Source organism: Malurus melanocephalus, unplaced genomic scaffold (assembly GCF_030028575.1).
Source record: "Malurus melanocephalus ecotype Western Australia unplaced genomic scaffold, MMel_1.1 scaffold_235, whole genome shotgun sequence".
Lineage (NCBI taxonomy): Eukaryota > Metazoa > Chordata > Aves > Passeriformes > Maluridae > Malurus > Malurus melanocephalus.
In genome coordinates, this window is record NW_026623467.1 from 207,531 (window position 1) to 225,782 (window position 18,252).

At 42.8% G+C, this 18,252-nt stretch overlaps 1 protein-coding gene across 1 annotated transcript; it reads left to right on the forward strand.

The window, feature by feature from the left end:
- The first annotated feature begins 14,068 nt into the window (after nt 1–14,068).
- LOC130578662 (left-right determination factor 2-like) lies at nt 14,069–18,035 on the forward strand. The gene is made up of 4 exons (XM_057374898.1): nt 14,069–14,333; nt 15,264–15,495; nt 16,287–16,526; nt 16,839–18,035. The coding sequence occupies exons 1-4, from the start codon at nt 14,069–14,071 to the stop codon at nt 17,176–17,178; spliced, it is 1,077 nt and encodes a 358-aa protein (XP_057230881.1). The 3' UTR covers nt 17,179–18,035.
- The last annotated feature ends 217 nt before the right edge of the window (nt 18,036–18,252 follow it).

Consider the following 18,252-nt stretch of genomic DNA (forward strand, 5'->3'; position numbering starts at 1 on the left):
CCTACCACTACATGCCCTTGTAAATGTCCCTCTATACCTGTATAAAAAGTCCCTTTCCAGCCCTCCTGTGACCCCCTTCATTAGGTTCTCCCTGGAGCTTTTCTCTTTTCTGGCCTGAATAACYCCAGCTCTCACAGCCTGTGTAGGAGATGTGCTCCAGCCCTTTGAGCATCTTCATGGTCTACTCTGGACTTACTCCAACAGGTCCACCTCYTTCTTTGCTAGGGGCCCCAGAGCCAGACTCAGCACCTCAAGTGGAGTCTCATGAGGGCAGAGTACATGGGGAGAATCACCTTCATTGACCCACTGGCCACACCTCTTTTGACCCTGAAATAAATTTAATGCTAATAGCATGAATGTTCCATGGATTTTGCATAACCCCCTGTCTCCACACACCTATTCATATATTGTAAATTGGAAAAAAACTCAAGACTTCAGAAGTTTAAATTAATGAGTCTGTAACAGAGTTGGGATGAGACCAGTTCCCAGGTATCCATAAGGACATCCTATCCTTTTGTGGGGTTAATTGCTTCCAGAAAATAGGTCAGAAACACTGTACAGCTGGTCCCTGCTGTCCACCTCTTCTCTACCTTTATTTTAGTGTTCCCTCGACAKCCATTTGATACCCAGAATTGCCAASCTTCCTCATCCTCCYGTGTCTTCATTCTTTGCCCCTGACTGGCATGATCAACCTCAATGAGCAGCAGGCATATGAGGAAGAAGAAGATTATGGTAATGATGAAAATGTAACTGTTCAGAGGGARCCAGGGATCACTTGCCTTCAAAGGTTTGCACCCTACCTGAAGTCTCATGGATGAGCAGCAATGATGTCTTAGAAAAACAATCCACTCTAAAACCAACCAAAAATAATTAGGGCATTGCAAGATTCAGTCTGATGCTACATGGATCAAAACCTCAGTTATCTGTTGACTTTTATAYTTGAAAGGAATTAATGTCCCAGCTGCCAAGAAGCCACTATGTACTCCATTTGACAATCCTCATCCTGTCTCTCCATCTTTTAACTCCTTGTATTCCCACTCATTCAGACTCCCTRCATTACTTAGGGCCCTGCATGCATGACTGCTGTCCTGCTCCCTGCCATTTTATTAATCCACAATGGTTTTCTTCTGCCAAATCCTTCTTTCACTTTTCAGGAGTGCCAACTCCATGCAGAGCAGCGTTTGCCTGTGTTCTATGTGCATTCTCCCACTTCATCCCATAAAAAGGGAAAAGTCCTGCTTATCTACAGTCACTGAGAGACATCTGAAGACAGAATATAATAATTTACCTAGCAGATGCATTGTAGATAATCTGTGATTTTAAATTKGCTGTAACAATTATGCTAGTTAGAAAATCACATAAAAGTTCTCAGTGAAAAGCAGAGTGGTTCAGATTCACTGCTGGAATAAAGAAATCCCACTATTGTTGAAGGATGTTTATTGTTTTACCTTTAAACACACTCTCCCCTCTCTAGGGCCATGTTGGTGGGAAAGTTGTTTGGCATGAGTGTRGTAGAGTTATTGTTCCATCCTGCCTTTTCTAGAACAGCTCTTCCTGTGGATAACTTATTTCAAAACAGGATTTCAAAGTGGAAGAGTTACAATCACTTTCTTTTCAATTAAATTTTACTGATGTAGCTACAGCAGAGTAAACCTACCCTGTAGGTGAAGCCTCAGGGTATGCTTGCAGCTCTTGCACTTCTGGGACTAAAATCTGTTTGGTTGGTTTTCTTACTGATTTCCTAAGGTGTTTGTACTCTTGATTCTTGCCAGGTTTTTGAAAATCAAGAAGGCCTTGGTCTGGCTGGATTATCTTACTTCATAGTGTAAAATAGGTGATACTCAGTGATCCCAACATTGTAGTCTTAACATTCTTCATTGTGATGACTTTTGCCTAGCTACAATATAATTTTTCCCTCTCTCACAAAAATAACATCAAGCTTTTGTCATTTGTTTTTGTTCTTCCTCTGTCTAGACAGGCTCTTTAGCTAAGTGGTGTGATTTTGTTTATCTCTAATTTCAACAGCAGTCACATTTCCCTCCTCCCTACCTCTTGTAAATAGGATTTTGTTTACCTCTGTCTGTTCTTTTGGTGACAAAAGCCACATACTGTCATTAGCTCACAAACGTTTAATTATGTTGCTAGAGCAGATGGAAAACCACCCTCAGGACCTAGAGAGCAGGTCAATAGAATCTGAAATCCTTCCATCTTTCTTTTATTTTGCATCCTCCATATCCACTTCARCAGCTCTTTAGCACCAAGCTGAACAAGCGTGCAGGGTATTTACACCTCCATGTGTGACTCTTCCCTTATTTTATTAAATGACCTTATGGCTGAAGAACTCCCTTGTCACTTKAGTTTGATTTATCACAGCAGGACACTCCTTCATGGGTGAAGTCCCAACAGGACTTCAGTAGTCCCTGGAGGTGAGTAGCAGGTGGCCTGATGCTTTGCCATGCGTGGCAACTCTCGCCATGGTTTCTTCTCTCTGAAGAAACTCAGCAGCCCTGCTTGCTGTTCCTTACTTATCTGCTTATTCAAATATAACTTAATGGATTTAATTCAGGCTTCCAGCCTGGCAACCCTTTGCTATTTTTTAATCTTTGCYTTCATCTGGCAATCTGTTTGCAAGCCTCAATACACCACAGGACACAATGTGGGTATCATGGGGTCTTCCTTTGAAAGGTCTGAGCATTAATATCTTAGTAATATAAATGAACAAATAGAAAAATCTAGACAGATAAATTTAAATGTTATAAAACAAATCAGTAAGTAGCAAGTATTACTTTAAATTGACAATTTACACTTCTTTCAYTCTATTATTTTTAATTGTTTTGTCATGCTCCTTCTCATTCATAGGTAATACATTATTTTTCAAGGTGGAAATAGCCTTGCATTATAGTTAGAATGTATTTTTATTAATCAACAGAACTGACAATTATACAGTGTATTTAACCAAATATATATAACTATAGGTGATAGAAATTTGCTTTTCTTTTACATTTTGTGCCAGATAGCAAGTGGTCAATGGAGCATTGGTATTGACTGTTGAGCATGATTCATTTTTCTTGTCATCTTCATCAGGTTATACTTGGATGAAAACCAGAATTTCATTAAAATACACAGGAAAACACAATCTAAAATGCTAGCAATGCTGAAAAGTACAGGAGGAAAAAGGAGGCTTATTGCAACATGCTTTGCATAAACTTGATTTATGAAATGGTAAATCTGTGGGTTTCGTCATCACTCTCCTCTGGGCAGGGTGAGGTTTTAAACCTTGTTTTTTTTTTGAGGTAGTTGCAGGTGTGGAGAATCCCTTGCTGATATAAAGGATTGTTAGGTTTATGGTTAGCTTGTCACAATGCAACTGCTGTTGGTGTGACACAGTTTGGTACAAAACTAGGGTGAGGTAACCTGACCTGCAGTGTGGATGGCTTAATTGTTTCCTGAATGTACACATTATCATAATGCTTACCCGCGCATTAACCTCGAGTGGGTAGAAGCTGAAGGGACTTAATGCATAGGTGGCACAGCACTAACTGCAATTAAGGCAGCTCCCTGAGAGACAGAGCGAGATGGAGAAAGGATCTGTCACAATCTGGTTTGTCCCAYTGAAGAGGAGAGCACCTGGCCACAGGACCCATGAGATTTCTTGGGGATCAGGTGTACTTGTTACGAGTATGAAATATCAAACCACTCAGAGCTTGTAAAGTTTTCCCATTCCCAGGTACARCATACATTAGTTTTAGGGAAGAACTCCAGTGTCCTCAAGAGTCTCTGCTCCCCACGAGTGTTCTGCCTGTATGTCRTGACTCCTGTTGCAACAGTACTGAGGTGAGCCCTAGACAGACATTAGCATCCTTGCCTTAGTTTCTGCTGATGTTGAAGCAGAAAGGTGAGTAGTTGTTTGTGCAGGACCCACAAAACACTCCAGGGGATCTTGCATTTCAAACCATTGGTGGGTCAATTCAGCTGGGTTTGTTGGAGCCTTGGATTGAGAGTAAAATTTTGTGAACCAAACTCTAAAATCCTGGTTCTGATCCAAATAAGTCAGAAGAGGAACACTAGGTTTTCCGTTTTAATTTTTTCCTTTCGAAATACCACTCAGTTTGACAGCTTTGAAGAAACTACTCATTAAACTGGTTGGTCTGCTGTATCCACTCTCTATCTGCAGAGAGTGCAGTGAGATTTCCCAGGTTTTAGACATAAGAACTCTGTTCCAAGGCCTTGGTGAGAGCCCTTCCTGGTTCACTGGCTTGATTTCCCTTAAAACGTTGGCATCAAACACACTGGTTGGTCATTTATAAATGTAGTTTACAGTACTTTTAAGTGTCAAAAGGTTAACCTTTGTAGGTGGTTATATTTTCAGTAAGTGTATTTAAAAAAAAAATAATGTATTTGAATAGAAATCTAGATTAAATAGTTTTTAAAGGGCTTTTTAAATAAGTAGTGATTTTTTTTTCTGTTGGGCAAGAATTTCCCCTTCCCACCTCTGGATTTGCAGATGAAAAAAATTCAGCATCCAAACTGTGAGGATTTCAAAGAGCTGGAAAGGTCTSTGTTATAATTTCCACTGCAGCAGCAACTTGACTCCTTTGTAGACAGAGCAGGCGAGCACGGGGGGCCACTAATGACAGCAGGATGATCCTGGTGAGCCCAAGCAGGGGGTCAGGTGCCAGGGATGCAAGGGGCATGTGGCTGGGGTGACTTGGTGTSAGGATGTAAAGTGGCCTAAGCAGGAAGCTGTGAAGAGCTCTGGCAATGGCAAACAGCCACAACCAAGTGTGGCGAGGCCTTTTCCAGCAAGGAAGCTCCTGAACCCAGGGGCCTGGCTTTAATAGAGCATGACTGGAAATGGTGGAGGAGCAGCATGCAACCACTTCCAAGTGCATGAYTGCTGCCTGAGACACAGCACAGGCATGTGGATCCTTGCTGTGTGCTTTCTGGWACCTCCACCTTAGGGAAGCAGAGTGCCTAAATCTGTCCGTTCCTTAGTATGTGATTACCTGTTGGACATATTATCACCATACTTTGTGGTTTTCCCATACTCATCTCTCCCTGTCCACTCTTTCCTTCCTCTTTCTATAGCAGTTTATTTTCTGCCCCCATTCATCCTTTCTCATATTTCCTTTTCTGTGATTATTTTACTTTCTCTGAACCACACTCTTTTCTTTCTGCTTCATCTTCCTCCTCTCAAATGTATGCAAAGGATATGAAGGTATTTCCTTACATGTCTTCCAGCTGGACTTGGMATGTTTGACATTGCCTCAGGAGTGGGACTGGCCTTATCTGTGTAAAAAGGGAAAGTAATGTCACTGCAAGCTGAGCTTAAACACACAGGTTATCAATGGATCAATGGGGAATTTTCTTCCCTATAAGTAAGTGGTAACAGATGGCAAGAGGGACATGGTTTATTTAACTAAGATACTTTAGGTACAGTAATCTTTAGAGCCTCTTGGTGATTAGAGTTTTGTTGGTAGAAGCTGCGATTGGCTGGTGCCTTTGAAAATCAGCTTATTTATTTTGGTGTCTAAATATGGACTTGAAAATTTTGGCCAAGGCAATTTGTTCAAGGTCATAAWCCTGACTCAGGGACAGAATTGCAAAGAGAGCCCAGACATTTTCAGCTCTCCTTTCCTATTGATATCATGTACAGTTACAGCAAAGTGGATGTCCATATATTCATATTATATACAGAATATAATGAAGTGAGTTGTCAGAATAAATCTGGGAGAAGCTAAAAGAAGGTCCTATAAAGTGGCACAGCCATTTTGTGCAAGTTTTGGAATGAAATGGAAGAAAGTGTCAGTGTTACATGGGAACACCTAGGCAAACTGTTCCTGCCTTCACAACATGGTGCACCTTTTCTTTTACACCCTTTCTGGGTCAGTTCCTGGACTGTAGAGGCACAGCTGAGAGAGCAGGTGTTGCATGCAGAGYTCTGGGATGAGCAGACCTGAGGTTTAAGGCTCCAAATTGCCAACTGTCCTGGGCACCAGCAGCCAGGTTGATTGTTTTATCTGTGCACCGTAGCTCCTGTGAAGATTAGAACAGTTTCATTCATCATTTCATTCASTTGAACTTATTATTCAAGTTATCATAGTGAGAGCGGTTTCTCAGAGGACATGAAATTGCCTTAAGGAACCAGTTCTCTTCCACTTAGGAAACAAGACAACTGTTTTCTGTTATTGCTGTGGTTTCTAGATCAGTTTCAAGGCAAGCACAAGCAATAGCATATTTTCAGGTCCTATTAAGAATCACAGCATTTTCTCATTTAGCAAGTATTCAACAGTTTACCAGTCTGGAAYATGGTAAAGACCAGAGGTAAACTTTCCTACTACAAGAAACTGAAACCAAATCAAATTGTGTAGCCTTCGAAGAGTTTTAAGAGCCAATTTTCCAAGTCTGTTTCACATCATGTGTTTCAGATTCCTTCAACTGGATTTGCAGTATCTGAACTTCTGACAATATTGATTTCCTGTACTCTTCTTTTGAGGTGTTCCAATAGATCTGGTAAAAATGATCAAGTATTTAAAATTAATTCTCAGGTCATCTATGTCTCTGCTCAAATTGTAGTAATTATTTCTAGTTTTGCTGTCACAGAGGTAAAATATTCCTTGTTCGATTTTAGAATCAAAGCAGAGAAAAGGGACTAAGCACCCAAGTTTTGCTCAATGAAAAATGGAGTCTGAATTCCTTCTTGTACCTTTGAAAAATCTTCTCCATGTGTATGATTTGTCAGAATAACCTGAATTCTGCACTGGCAACTGCTGAAGCAGTTGCTGAAGCTAAGAGCCATGCTGCATAGATAAAATAAATTTTGGTCATCATGTCTTTAGGTATTCAGCCTRGAAAGCTAACAGATGCCAGCTTCAAATGCATGGCATTTCCTACAGAATCACACGTCAAAGCCAAAATTGAGGCTCAGAAATGCATTTGGTGGCTATGTGGAAATGTTGGCAATTCCTGGATTAATGCTTTTGAAGAAGCAAATGGTAAGGTAAGAAAAGAAGAAAAAACAAACCCCAAACATCTGAAGTTTGGGTTTCACGCTTCAAGTAACCTGGTCAAGTGTGGTTAGATTCCCTTTTAAAATCAAATGACCATGATGCATCTCCCATGGTGCTGYAGTGTGAATGCTAAAAGGATTACAACAAGTCAGGTCACAGAACTTTATTTTTTGCTCTTTTAAGGGCCATGTTATATCCGAAACCTTATACTCCTTCTTTACATAGATATGAGTGCATGGCAGGAAATCATATCATTTAACCTGTGGCATAAACTAAAGTACTCTTTTCTGGTTTGGAGTCAAAGACACAAAAAAAMCCCTTGTGTTTTCTTCAGTTATTTTCTGTTGAACTCTTTTAAAATAAAGAATAATAACATTCAAACATGTTACAAAAGAAATACCATGATAATATAAATATTTAAGTGAAAACAACTTTGTAGTAACTGCTTGAGTAGTTACTTCCTTTCTGAAGGTGTACTTGAGTAGTACACCTTCCTTTCTGAAGATTGCAGCATTATTTGGAAACAAAAGAAAACTAGGGGGCTATTTTTATATTTGTTGTTGTGCAATTCTCAAAGGTGTAACAATGTATCCAATCTAGATGGAAGGGGAATGGAATGGAATGAAATGGAATGGCATGGATAGGATAAATAATAAATCACCACAAATAGTAAACAGCTGCTAGATTTTAAAAATGAATTAATGATTTGAAATTTTATTAACAGATCTAAAATCTTTTAAAATGCATTTCAGATTATCTATRGCCCTTTAAGATCAACTCCAAAGAGACATCAGCACTCTGAAGACAAAGAAAAGCTTCCTGCAAAAGTTCAGTGCAGTGTTTACAGCCACTGTAACTGTAAACCTCTTTCTGTTTGAAAAGAATGAACATTTAGCATCAGGGTGAGGGATTATAGTCTGATCCAGATCATAATTTCCAAGAAGATGRTTTTGTACCTCTTGAAACTCCCAGCTTTCCCAGAAGCTTCTCAGACATTTTCTCCCAGCAGAACCCAGCTCACCCAGAGCTCAGACAGGTAGGCCTGGCATTGTTGCTGGACCCTTCAGAATTCTACCTCATCATTCTTTTGATTACAGAGCTAGTGTGCTCTTAATATCAAGGACAAAAGCCATGTGCAAGTAATTATTTTAGAAACTGAATACRTCTAAGTTCCATGGTTTAATATCCACTGACATGCAATAGCCCCAAAGTCACTTGAGCAACAGATGTTACAGATGGAAAACACTCATGTGAGTAGTTTAGCTCATTTTCCTGTTGTTGCAGATACCTTTTTGCTAATCAGTAGATGTGCTAAGGCACTGCCCAAGCTAATCTGAAATATCTAAGTGAGGACCAGCGGAAGCCTTTGAGCAGCTGCTCTGCACTCTGTCTGATGTACCAGATTGGAGAAGCCTAAAGTATTTATCAATTCTGTCTTGTCAACTCTGTGTGTGTTATGACTTAATTTTGCCTTCTACAATATTGCACTGGGTTTTGTAATTTTCTGTGCAAATAACAGCCCTTTTTTTTTTCACTCCACTAACAAAATTACTGTTTTGCACAGCAGCTAATCATTTTTAGCAGAAGAGGTTTCTTTTAGGTCTCACTCATCTTGGCTTTTCATCTTTATTTTTGAGCTGTAGAAAAAAAAAATCTTCCAGCAAAGTTAGTAATGCAAATTATTCAACTTGCATTAACACATACTTAATAATCTTTCTGCCTTTACAGCTTCTCCTGGTAATAGAAATAAATTACAGCTGCTAGAATATAGTGTTGTTCTTTCTGTCTGAGTTGAGGAAAAGTGATTCATTTTCTCTTTTTCTTAGCACAAGAGGACAGTCTGTTCAGTGAAGTGAAAGTTATTTRAGCTAAAATTAACTGGAGGAAATACAATCCATCATTAAGCCAGGTTACTCACTGCCACAGATGCAATAGGAATAGTATTCCAACTGTATTAGCATGACAGGAAAATGGGGACATCATTCAGTTTTGGGAATGCCAATTGCTACACAAACAAAATCACTAAGGGCTTGAGACATTGAACTGTTTAAGTGAGAAAACACCTCTAAGATAATCGAGTCCACTAACCCAGCACTGCCAAGTCCACCACMAAACCAAGTCCCTRAATGCCACATCTTGGTCACACACTGAGCCCTCATGGTGACATTCTCTGGAGTTGGTTAAAGCTCAACTTGGCAGCAGGGCAGGTGCCTCCTTGCCAAGGGCAGGGAGARCCTGGACAGCCTCTCTGAGCCTTGACAGCTGTCCCTAGCCCAGAGGCAGGGACTCACTTGCATCATTAAGGCAGAAAAAACAYGATGATAAACTTCTACAGTTTAAACACACAGCTACAAAGACAAATAAGTATTTTAATCAGGAAGATAAATGGGCTCTTTTAAGAGATTAAGTGGTGCACCTACAAAACATAGCTATTTCTCAGTAATAGGGACATCCCCTAATGAAGTGGACTGTGGTGTAAAGCAAGCAATTTAGGTCTGTATGCTTATTTATCTGATGCAACTGCATTAGCTAAATGTCAGTGTTTTTGCCAGGAGCCTATGCTGCAGCCATCGGAACAGTGACAAATCCTGCTTCCCCAGCTACAAACAAGGCACAGACTGGGGCAGTGGGGAGGAGACTGCTGAAGGGACAGAAAATGCTGTATTTAAACAGTTGTATTTGCTTTTCTGTAAAAAAAAAAATCATCTTGAAGATCTCCTTTCTGCCAGAACACTGGCACTTTGCAAATGCTGCCAACACAAACCCTGCGAGCAAGCCAGCTGACATCAGCTGACCAAGGACATGGGGGGACTTTGGACATTTTATCCATTCCTTCTCAGACAGACAGCCTTTTGTCCTGACCATCTGAGCAAAACAAGCCCATGAGTRAAAGCAGAAGCTGTCTATGGAAGATGTGCTTATGTCAGTGCAATCTGAGATACACAGCGCCAGAAGTGACATGAACTCAGCTCAAGATCAAACCAGGTTTGCAATAACTCTTTCCAAAAAAATGGGGGTTTCAATATGCAGGATAAATTGTGGGATAAATTCAAAAGGGAAGTTTATCCCAGCTGCTGTCTGGGGCTTCACCAGCAGCATTTTTGAGAAGAGCCCAATAGGATGTGATCTTTCAGATAGTTCCAGTGGAGATGGCCAGTTCAGTCTGGCCTGTAGTGGTGAGGAGGAAAAACAGTCTCATATCCTTGCCTGGATAAAATAAACTGGACAATTTTTGTACAACTCAAGCAGGTGATTGTTTGGACCACAAAACTTGCTATTGAAACTAGCTCCTGAGCTGGGGAGTAAACACGAAGGACTGAGGTTGTAGTTGCAGTGTGTTTGGTATGTGCACTCAGGTCAGAGCAACCATGATTCATCTCAGACATGGGACATGAAGTTCTGTTTCCCAGAGTTGTATCAGCCAGAGCTCACAGCACAGGTCTGAAATCCCTTTTAGGACTATATGCCCACTGGAAGYGGGGAGGGAGTGCATGGGAGGCAGGTAAATCAGGTGGTACCTGAAGGAGAACAAAGCCTTTTGGTACAAAAATTAACAAACAAAATTTTTGCAACAAATCACAACCAGCAGAAAGATCAACACGCTGCATTGAGTGGTTTTGCTGTTTTCAGTCTAAGCCTGGGAGACACCCACATGTTTTGTGTTATCAGGCCTTATTTTCTGGAAACTTTTCCATGCCAGATACTTCCAGAGCAAGCTGAGGAGCATACTCCAGTGAGCTGTACTGACCTCACAGAAGTCTTGGGTTCTTCTATTCTGTCTTTGTACACTGAGCAAGCTATTCATGCTCTCCTATGAAGGTTGAGAGTGCATGGGTAGGCAGTGTGAGAGGGGCGTGTCTTCATGCATAGCCTGCAGTTTACTTCCAACTTTGAAGCCTCTAACCCAACTCTTCACATGACCAGCCTCTTCTGCAGTGTTTTGTTAGCTGAGTAAAACTCGGTGGCTTGAGGCTGAAAATGAATATAAAAGAGAACRTGTACTTGAATTCTTTTTTAACTTGGCACGTTTATACCTGCATCTTAACTGCTCCTATTTTTACTTCTACACTCCTAGGTTCAGAAGGCCCTGACTCTGGAGAAAAACAGATTAAAATCCACACAGARTTGTGCTCCTACCTCCATATGACAAAAGTGTTGCACAAATGTTCTTGAAGCACACAGAAATTGTTGTCTTCCACATCAGTCAAGAAAGGGCTGTTTTAATATGGGCCCAGCAGTAATACAAGTTATGGCAATTCAAATCTTGAAAAGCTATATATTCAGACCCTCAATACTGCAAATACATTTCACAAGTTCTTGCTTCCCAGGATAATAGCTACATAATTAGGRTAAGCCTTTCACACTTTCTCTTTGATCCCAATGGATTTATTTACAAAAAATCACTGCATGAATGTGCCCATCAAATGTCTTACAGAACTGCTTGTAAAAAAATTAAAATCTTAAATATAGAGATTCTCTCTCTACTAAGCACTGGCTTTAATTAAGACTGGGAGTTGTTCATACTTTGAATCCTCTGTTTGACATTTCAAATGTGCCATGCAGGTTCTAATACACATTACACAAAAAGAGCTATTATAAAATTCCTGACCTTTTCTTGTTTGTATGACAAAGGGGGAATGGCAAATCCTCCAATTGGACCAGATAATCACTCTCCTGTGAAAAGCCTGCAATACACATCCTCTATTTTCAAATAGCTGAGCTTCAACTGTGTTTGGTCAATAATTTTATTTTAGGGGTGAAGCCTATAAATCACCTTCCAATACACACTAGAGAGGCCTGGTGGATTTGYCATCAGCCACAGGAGAAATCACATCCAGATACAGGAAAGCTGGGTGCTGCTGGAGTAATCAGACATTTTCATTTCACGTTGTCATGGTTTTTTGAAGAACACTCATTGCAGAATAGGACCACTCTCTGGACCAAAGACTAATTAGATGGATAAATAATTATGGGATCATATCTTCTGATCTAAGAGACAGCATTACAAATCCAGGGACTGCAGTTTTATCCAGGTGGCCATATAAACATAACAAATTCCCTGCTGGAACTGAGCTGGCCAACACTAGAGAGCCCATCTGCAGAAAATTTTATCAGTCACCTGGACATTGCTCAAGTGCAGTTTCCAAGCCTGTGACACAGCTCATCATATGACCAGCTCATCTGCCCCAGCCCCTGGGAATCAGTAATGTGCATTTTGGCTGGGGAGACAGTCCTGAGGGAATAGCCAGGTGTRTGGAACCTTCCCAAAGATCTGAGGGGTCACAAAGGCTTTCAGGGACAAACMTTCCTTCCTCTTATTCACAAGAGCAGGAGTATTTGACATGACCTGAGGTCGAGGCAGTCAAATGAAGTGGATATTTTTCACTGCACTTTGTGTCTTGGGAATGGATTTTGAATGAATGTACAAATACATGTCTTAAATTCATCTTCAGAGAAAGATGCTACACAAAGTGCAGGATTAAAGAATGTACTGCCTTGGGCCATGCACAAGCTGTTACTTTGTAGTCTGTTCCATTTTTGTCTTAAAACCCAATTTAGCTAAATAAGGTACCCTTTTAACATCTAACAGCAGCTTTATCATGTTTAAGAAGACAAGTTTCTTAAAAGGTTGTAAAGACAAAGTAAGCAGTAAAGGGAAGTGTTGAGTAGGGCTCTTTCAGAYGGCTTTATTGCCTTCCCCGGAGTACAAAACAGGCTGCCTCGGCTGACACTTGTTTTAATGAGGGATGAGCCACAACGGGGTGATTTTGTACAAGTTCATTACATCGCATCCTCCAGCCAGACTGTCCTCAGGGCACTCCATTCAGCCTGGACATTGGATGAAACTGGACCAATTTTAAATCATTTACAGAGACATAAAATCCAAAGGGCCTTTGATGCTGAAGGCATTTGTGTGTAGGCTCAGGGATGTGGCTGCTGAAGAGGATGAGAATTTGCCCCAAGTGGTGTGCTCCTTTCTTTATGCTTTTATCAATCACATTTTATTTCTTCAATTCAATTCTCCTGGGATTGGTGGCAAAAATAGATTTCCACATCTTATGTTAGCAAAGGCCAGGGAAGAAAAGGGTGTAAATTTCAAGTTTAAATGTTGATTACAAGGTCATCATCATCCAGTCTCTGCACCCCAGCCTTAGAGTCAGCTTCGCTCTCCAGAGTCAGTGCTCAACTGTGGCTGTTAAAAGCATTCAAAATATTGATACTCTTCATCCATGTTGTGGAATAATGCAGTGGTTTCTCATGTTCTGAAAAGCCTTCTTCTTTTAAGCATGAGTGTTAYGAAACCCACAGGAATCCATAAAGAGTGATGGGGCATTTTTCTAAAATGTCACCCCCGTACATCTTCCACCTTCTGTGATTCAGAAGCAGCATAAAAGGCCATAAATCGTTCAACTGCTGTGATTCACTGCCCTGATTCATACACTTGATACAAATATTCAGAGATCAAAGTGGAACTTCACTCCCCCCCCACCCCAAAGATTTAAATGATTTTTCAATGCTTGCCATAAAAACGGACTTCCAGCTAAAGCTAAAGCTTGTCCTGATTGATATTGGCTGTTTTAGGTAGCAAGTCCCCTGCAATAAAGATTGATGCTACCTTTAAGAATCATATGGTGTAGTACATAAAGCAATGTATTCTGCAGATGTATTTCCTCCCTGGCAGGGGCTGAACAGGGGACGCTGATTGCTCAGAGGGCTTCTGGCAAATATTTACAGGGAATTAAAAAATAATGGAAACTTCTTCCCCGTGAGGGAATCTGGTAGCCCCCCTAAACCTTCTTGTATTAACTTTGCAGTGGATGAAGGTGTTAAACTGGCATGTGTCTACCAACAGGGGAGTGAGCCTTTTAAGTCCTTTGCTTCGTCCCCACTTGTGAAATTTGTTGTGCCAGTGGGACGAGGCTGGCTATAAAACCCCGGCACTGGGGACCTCTATCCAGCTCGGGCAGCCTGCCAGCACATTTCTGCCTAGAGCAGCCCTGGGGAGAACGCCCCCTTCATCTCTGCTGGGCAGGGAATTGCTTTGCTGACAGAGGAGGATGGACCTGAGGTGTGCCTGGATGCTCTGCATGCTCTGCCTCACCCTTACRGTCCGAGCTTTTACCCAGGAAGGGTTCAAGGAGGTGGTGCTGAAGCAGCTGGGCCTGTCTGAGGTCCCTAAACTTCACAAGGGAGACTTGGTGAATCTGGTTATCCCAGACCACGTCATGAACAAGTACATGTCCATGCTGAAGCGCCAGAGGGTGAAGCGCCGCGCTYTGCCGAGCCTGACTGGCATCCTCAGGGGGATCCCTGGACACACAGGTAACGTTTCTGCTGCTGGGAGCATCCCAAGCACCCTGCTGCTGCCAGGGGAATCTGCCAGGGCTGTCCCAGCGGCCGCAGGAGGGGCAGAGGAAAAACCCCCGGGGGGAATGAGGATTGCATTTGGCTCCAAAGCTCAGCTGGGCAGAAGAGGTGCATGCAAGAGCATCCTAAAGATTAACAAGCACTCTTGGCACCTTGAGAGGGGATGCTGCAGTCCTTCCAAAGGGCAGGATGCTGCTGGAGACTGATAGAATCCTTGGTACCCTGGGAACAGTCTGGGCACGGGGGAAAAGGTACAAGTCAATAGAAAGTTCAGACCATGCAGGTTTTCAGACAAATCTGCCGCAAGTCCTCTAATAGGAATCACACTGCTTGGAGGATGTTTCACTCTCATCTCTTTTTTGTTTGGTTGGTTTTGGTTTGGTTTTTTTTTTTTTTTTTTTACTGGAAAAATTATCAAGGAGGAAAATAGCCATACAGATACAACAGTGGCTGTACAAGGGCACTTAGAGATTATTTTGCTCTCAAAGGCATACACAGCACTCTGGGCAGCAAATGAAAATAATTTTTCATTCCAAATGGTGAAGTTTCCTGCTTTCATTCCCAGCACTGGCACAGAGATGCCCACCTTTTTAGGTCTGCTCAGTTTGGGGTCATTTAATGTCAGAGATTTCAYTCCTTCAGGTCGCAGAGGCTCAGACATAAGAGAATAATTAGAGCATTTGCAAKACATTGATTCAAGTATGCATTAGAAAAGGTGTGTTTAGTGGCTGTCTCTGCCACAAGAGCTCAACTGGGAGCATGGAAAAAGTGTGTTGTGATGATAAAAGTGTGTGATAAATGAAATGTGGGGGGTTTGCTCACCAGCATGACAATGACAGGCAACAACAATCATTTTTGTTGCCAACTGCACAGGTATGACAGGAGAAGTCCTCTACTCCCATATCACACGCCAGAAGCTGATGTTTGACATGGAGGGCAGAATACCTAAAAACAGTGAAGTCACAATGGCAGAACTGAAACTCTTCAAAAAGCCTCTGGACAGAGCCAACCTGCCTGCCAGGCAGTCTCACAGACCCGTCTCCAACGCCAGAGTCAGCGTGTACTGGGTGCACCGGCAGCACGACGGCACCAACAGGACCTCCCTGATAGATTCCAGGTAAGAAAGGGGCCTCTGCTGAGGGCAGGACTCTAGTTACAGAGTTTGGGTCCTCTRGAGGGCATCTGGGTATCATGTGGTTGTGTCTCAGGTCAGTCWGATGGGGTTGCACCTGTACAAACAGGTTACATGGCCTCTAAACCCAGAATGAGCTTGTAAGAGCAGATACTATGCTATGATGGCAATATATGATGATTCTTCAAAATAATGTAGGAAATGATGCCATGTAGTGCTGCATCTTCCCCTCTAAAATCCCTCATCTGGTTCGATTCTCTGTCACAAACTCATGTGGGTCACTGGCTGCTGGTATTCTKTCCACTGGCCATTTCATTAGCTGGTTTAAACAGATAAGTTTTGCAAACAGCATCAAATTCTGTAATGGGGAGCTCTGTGGAAGTTTTGCAACCCCTGAAGGCAGAATGAGACCTGAAACCAATTTCCTGGGTGGGGAGAAATTTATGGCTCTAATGCAGCTCAGACAGGAGCAGGTGGGAGCCTGCTGTTTATCAGACTGTTTTCACAAATACTGAGGCTGCACATGATCCTGCACCACCTAATTTTTGATATGAGCATGTAGAGAGGGTTTTTTTTCTGGCCCTTCAGTGTCTGTTAGGTCTGCATGCTTCTTTTTGAGGTGGCAACTAACTGCTGTGGGTGCTTGCCCAGAGCAAAAATTGTCACACAATCAAAGCATGTGACAACCGACAGGAAGCAAATTATTCTGCTGCAGTAACAGCACTGTGAGCCCAGGATTTCTCTGATGGAYTTTTCTTATGTCCCTTGTCCCACAGGCTGGTTCCTATACGTGAGTCGGGCTGGAAGAGCTTTGATGTGACCCAGGCTGTGCATTACTGGCTGCGAAACAAGAGGCAGGAGCCGATGTTCCTGGAGGTGTGGATCGAAGGGGAAAGGATGGGCAGCTATGCCTCGGAAATGGCCAAAGCCGTGCGCTTCACCTCGCAGGACCCCAAGGATAAAGCCCTAGGCAAGCCTGAGCTGGTGCTTTACACCCTCAACTTGGACGACTATGGGTATGTATGAAACCTTAATCTGTACTGTCTCTGGTGTGATTATTGTTAGGGTTATCTCCCTGAATTATTGTAGGGGGAGGCAAACCCACGGTGGGCAGCTCTTACCCTCACAACTGTTTACCTGCTGTGAGTGGAGGAGTTAGAAAGTTGCTGCAGAATCACACCTCTCCCCCTGAATACTCAAACGAACCCTGAGCACGGCCCAGATTTCATGTCTCAGAGCCCACCTGTGCTATTAGCAGCGGGAATGATTTCTCCCTCTTCCCAGTTTCCAGTTACAGCACGCATTCCTGTTTCTCCCTTGTTATCCAGGAGCCTCGGGGACTGCAGGGAGGAGGCGGTGATGGGGAAATCCACCTGCTGCCGGCAGAAACACTACGTCAACTTCCGCGAGCTGTCCTGGGCGCAGCACTGGATCCTGGAGCCGGCGGGGTACCAGGCGTTCCGCTGCTCCGGGAGCTGCCTGCAGCCCCCCCGCACCCTGCGCTACCCGGGCTCCGGGCAGCGCTCCTGCGCCGTGGCCGCCAGCTCCGCGCTGCCCATCATCTACCTGGTCAAGAGGGGCAACCGCACCGAGATCGAGGTGGCCGAGTTCCCCAACATGATCGTGGATAGGTGCAGCTGCGTCACGGATGGCATGGCGCTGGTGTGACCGGTRCCCGGCCTGGTGTGTCACCCATTCCCCGCAGCCCTGCCCTGACAAGAGCCACCCTGGCCAACAGCCCCGGGGCCAGTGATGAAGGGCTGGGGAGGGTTCCTGCCTGCAAGGGTCAGCAGCAGCCGCGGCTGCAACTCCCCTGCCCCGGCAGAAAGGGTGCACTTAGAGGCACTGTCCGTGCAGATGGGCTCARAGGAGTGTGCATTTCACATATGTGAGGGTACCTAAGGAGCTTAGTGCTTCTCTGGGCCTCCTCGATGCCTGCTAAATTTCCCTGAATTTATTCAGTCCCCACCCTGGAATGCTGCAAACAACTCCAGGCAAAAGAACAGTGACTGTCACCAGGTGAAGAACTGATGAAGGGGCTCAGCTTTTCATTCGTAGGCTGCTGGGTTTGGTCCTTGTCTACCCAAGTCGTGTTTATGGTGAACTGGAGAGAAGAAGCACTTACATGTATGTAATCTATACACACACACACATGCACACATGTACAGAGCATATGAATATATGTGTGTATTGTCTACATATATACACATTTATTACATATATATATGTACATAAAATATTGCCTTGAGCTCAAAGGAATTTACATATGTGCATATGTATTTACTGTACATATATATATCTACAGCTACATAAAATATTACCTGAAACTCAAAGAATTATATTTTTAGCCTCCGTACCATGGGCTTAACACTATTTTAGGCAGAATTTAGAGTCCTGGAATCAACAGGAATATTAGGACTTAGGCACGAGTAACAGTTTGTTTTTCTGATTCTGTATTACACTTATTTCAATTTATGGATTTTTCCCAAATTTTGTATGCTTTCAAACTCAAGAAAACAATAAAATACGAGTATTAARGTAGCCAAGGGTTTGCTCATATTTACTCTTAGATCTAAAAGTGGTGGGGAAAAGATCTGTCATTTCTGAGAGTATCCAGAGCCCAGTTCCTATAAACATACACACAGCAAAAGTTTTCTCTGTGTGATCCCTACCTGTGTGATCCCACTGCTCCTGGTGAAACTTCTCTGCTCCCTCAGGGACTGGSACTGGGCTGAATCAGCA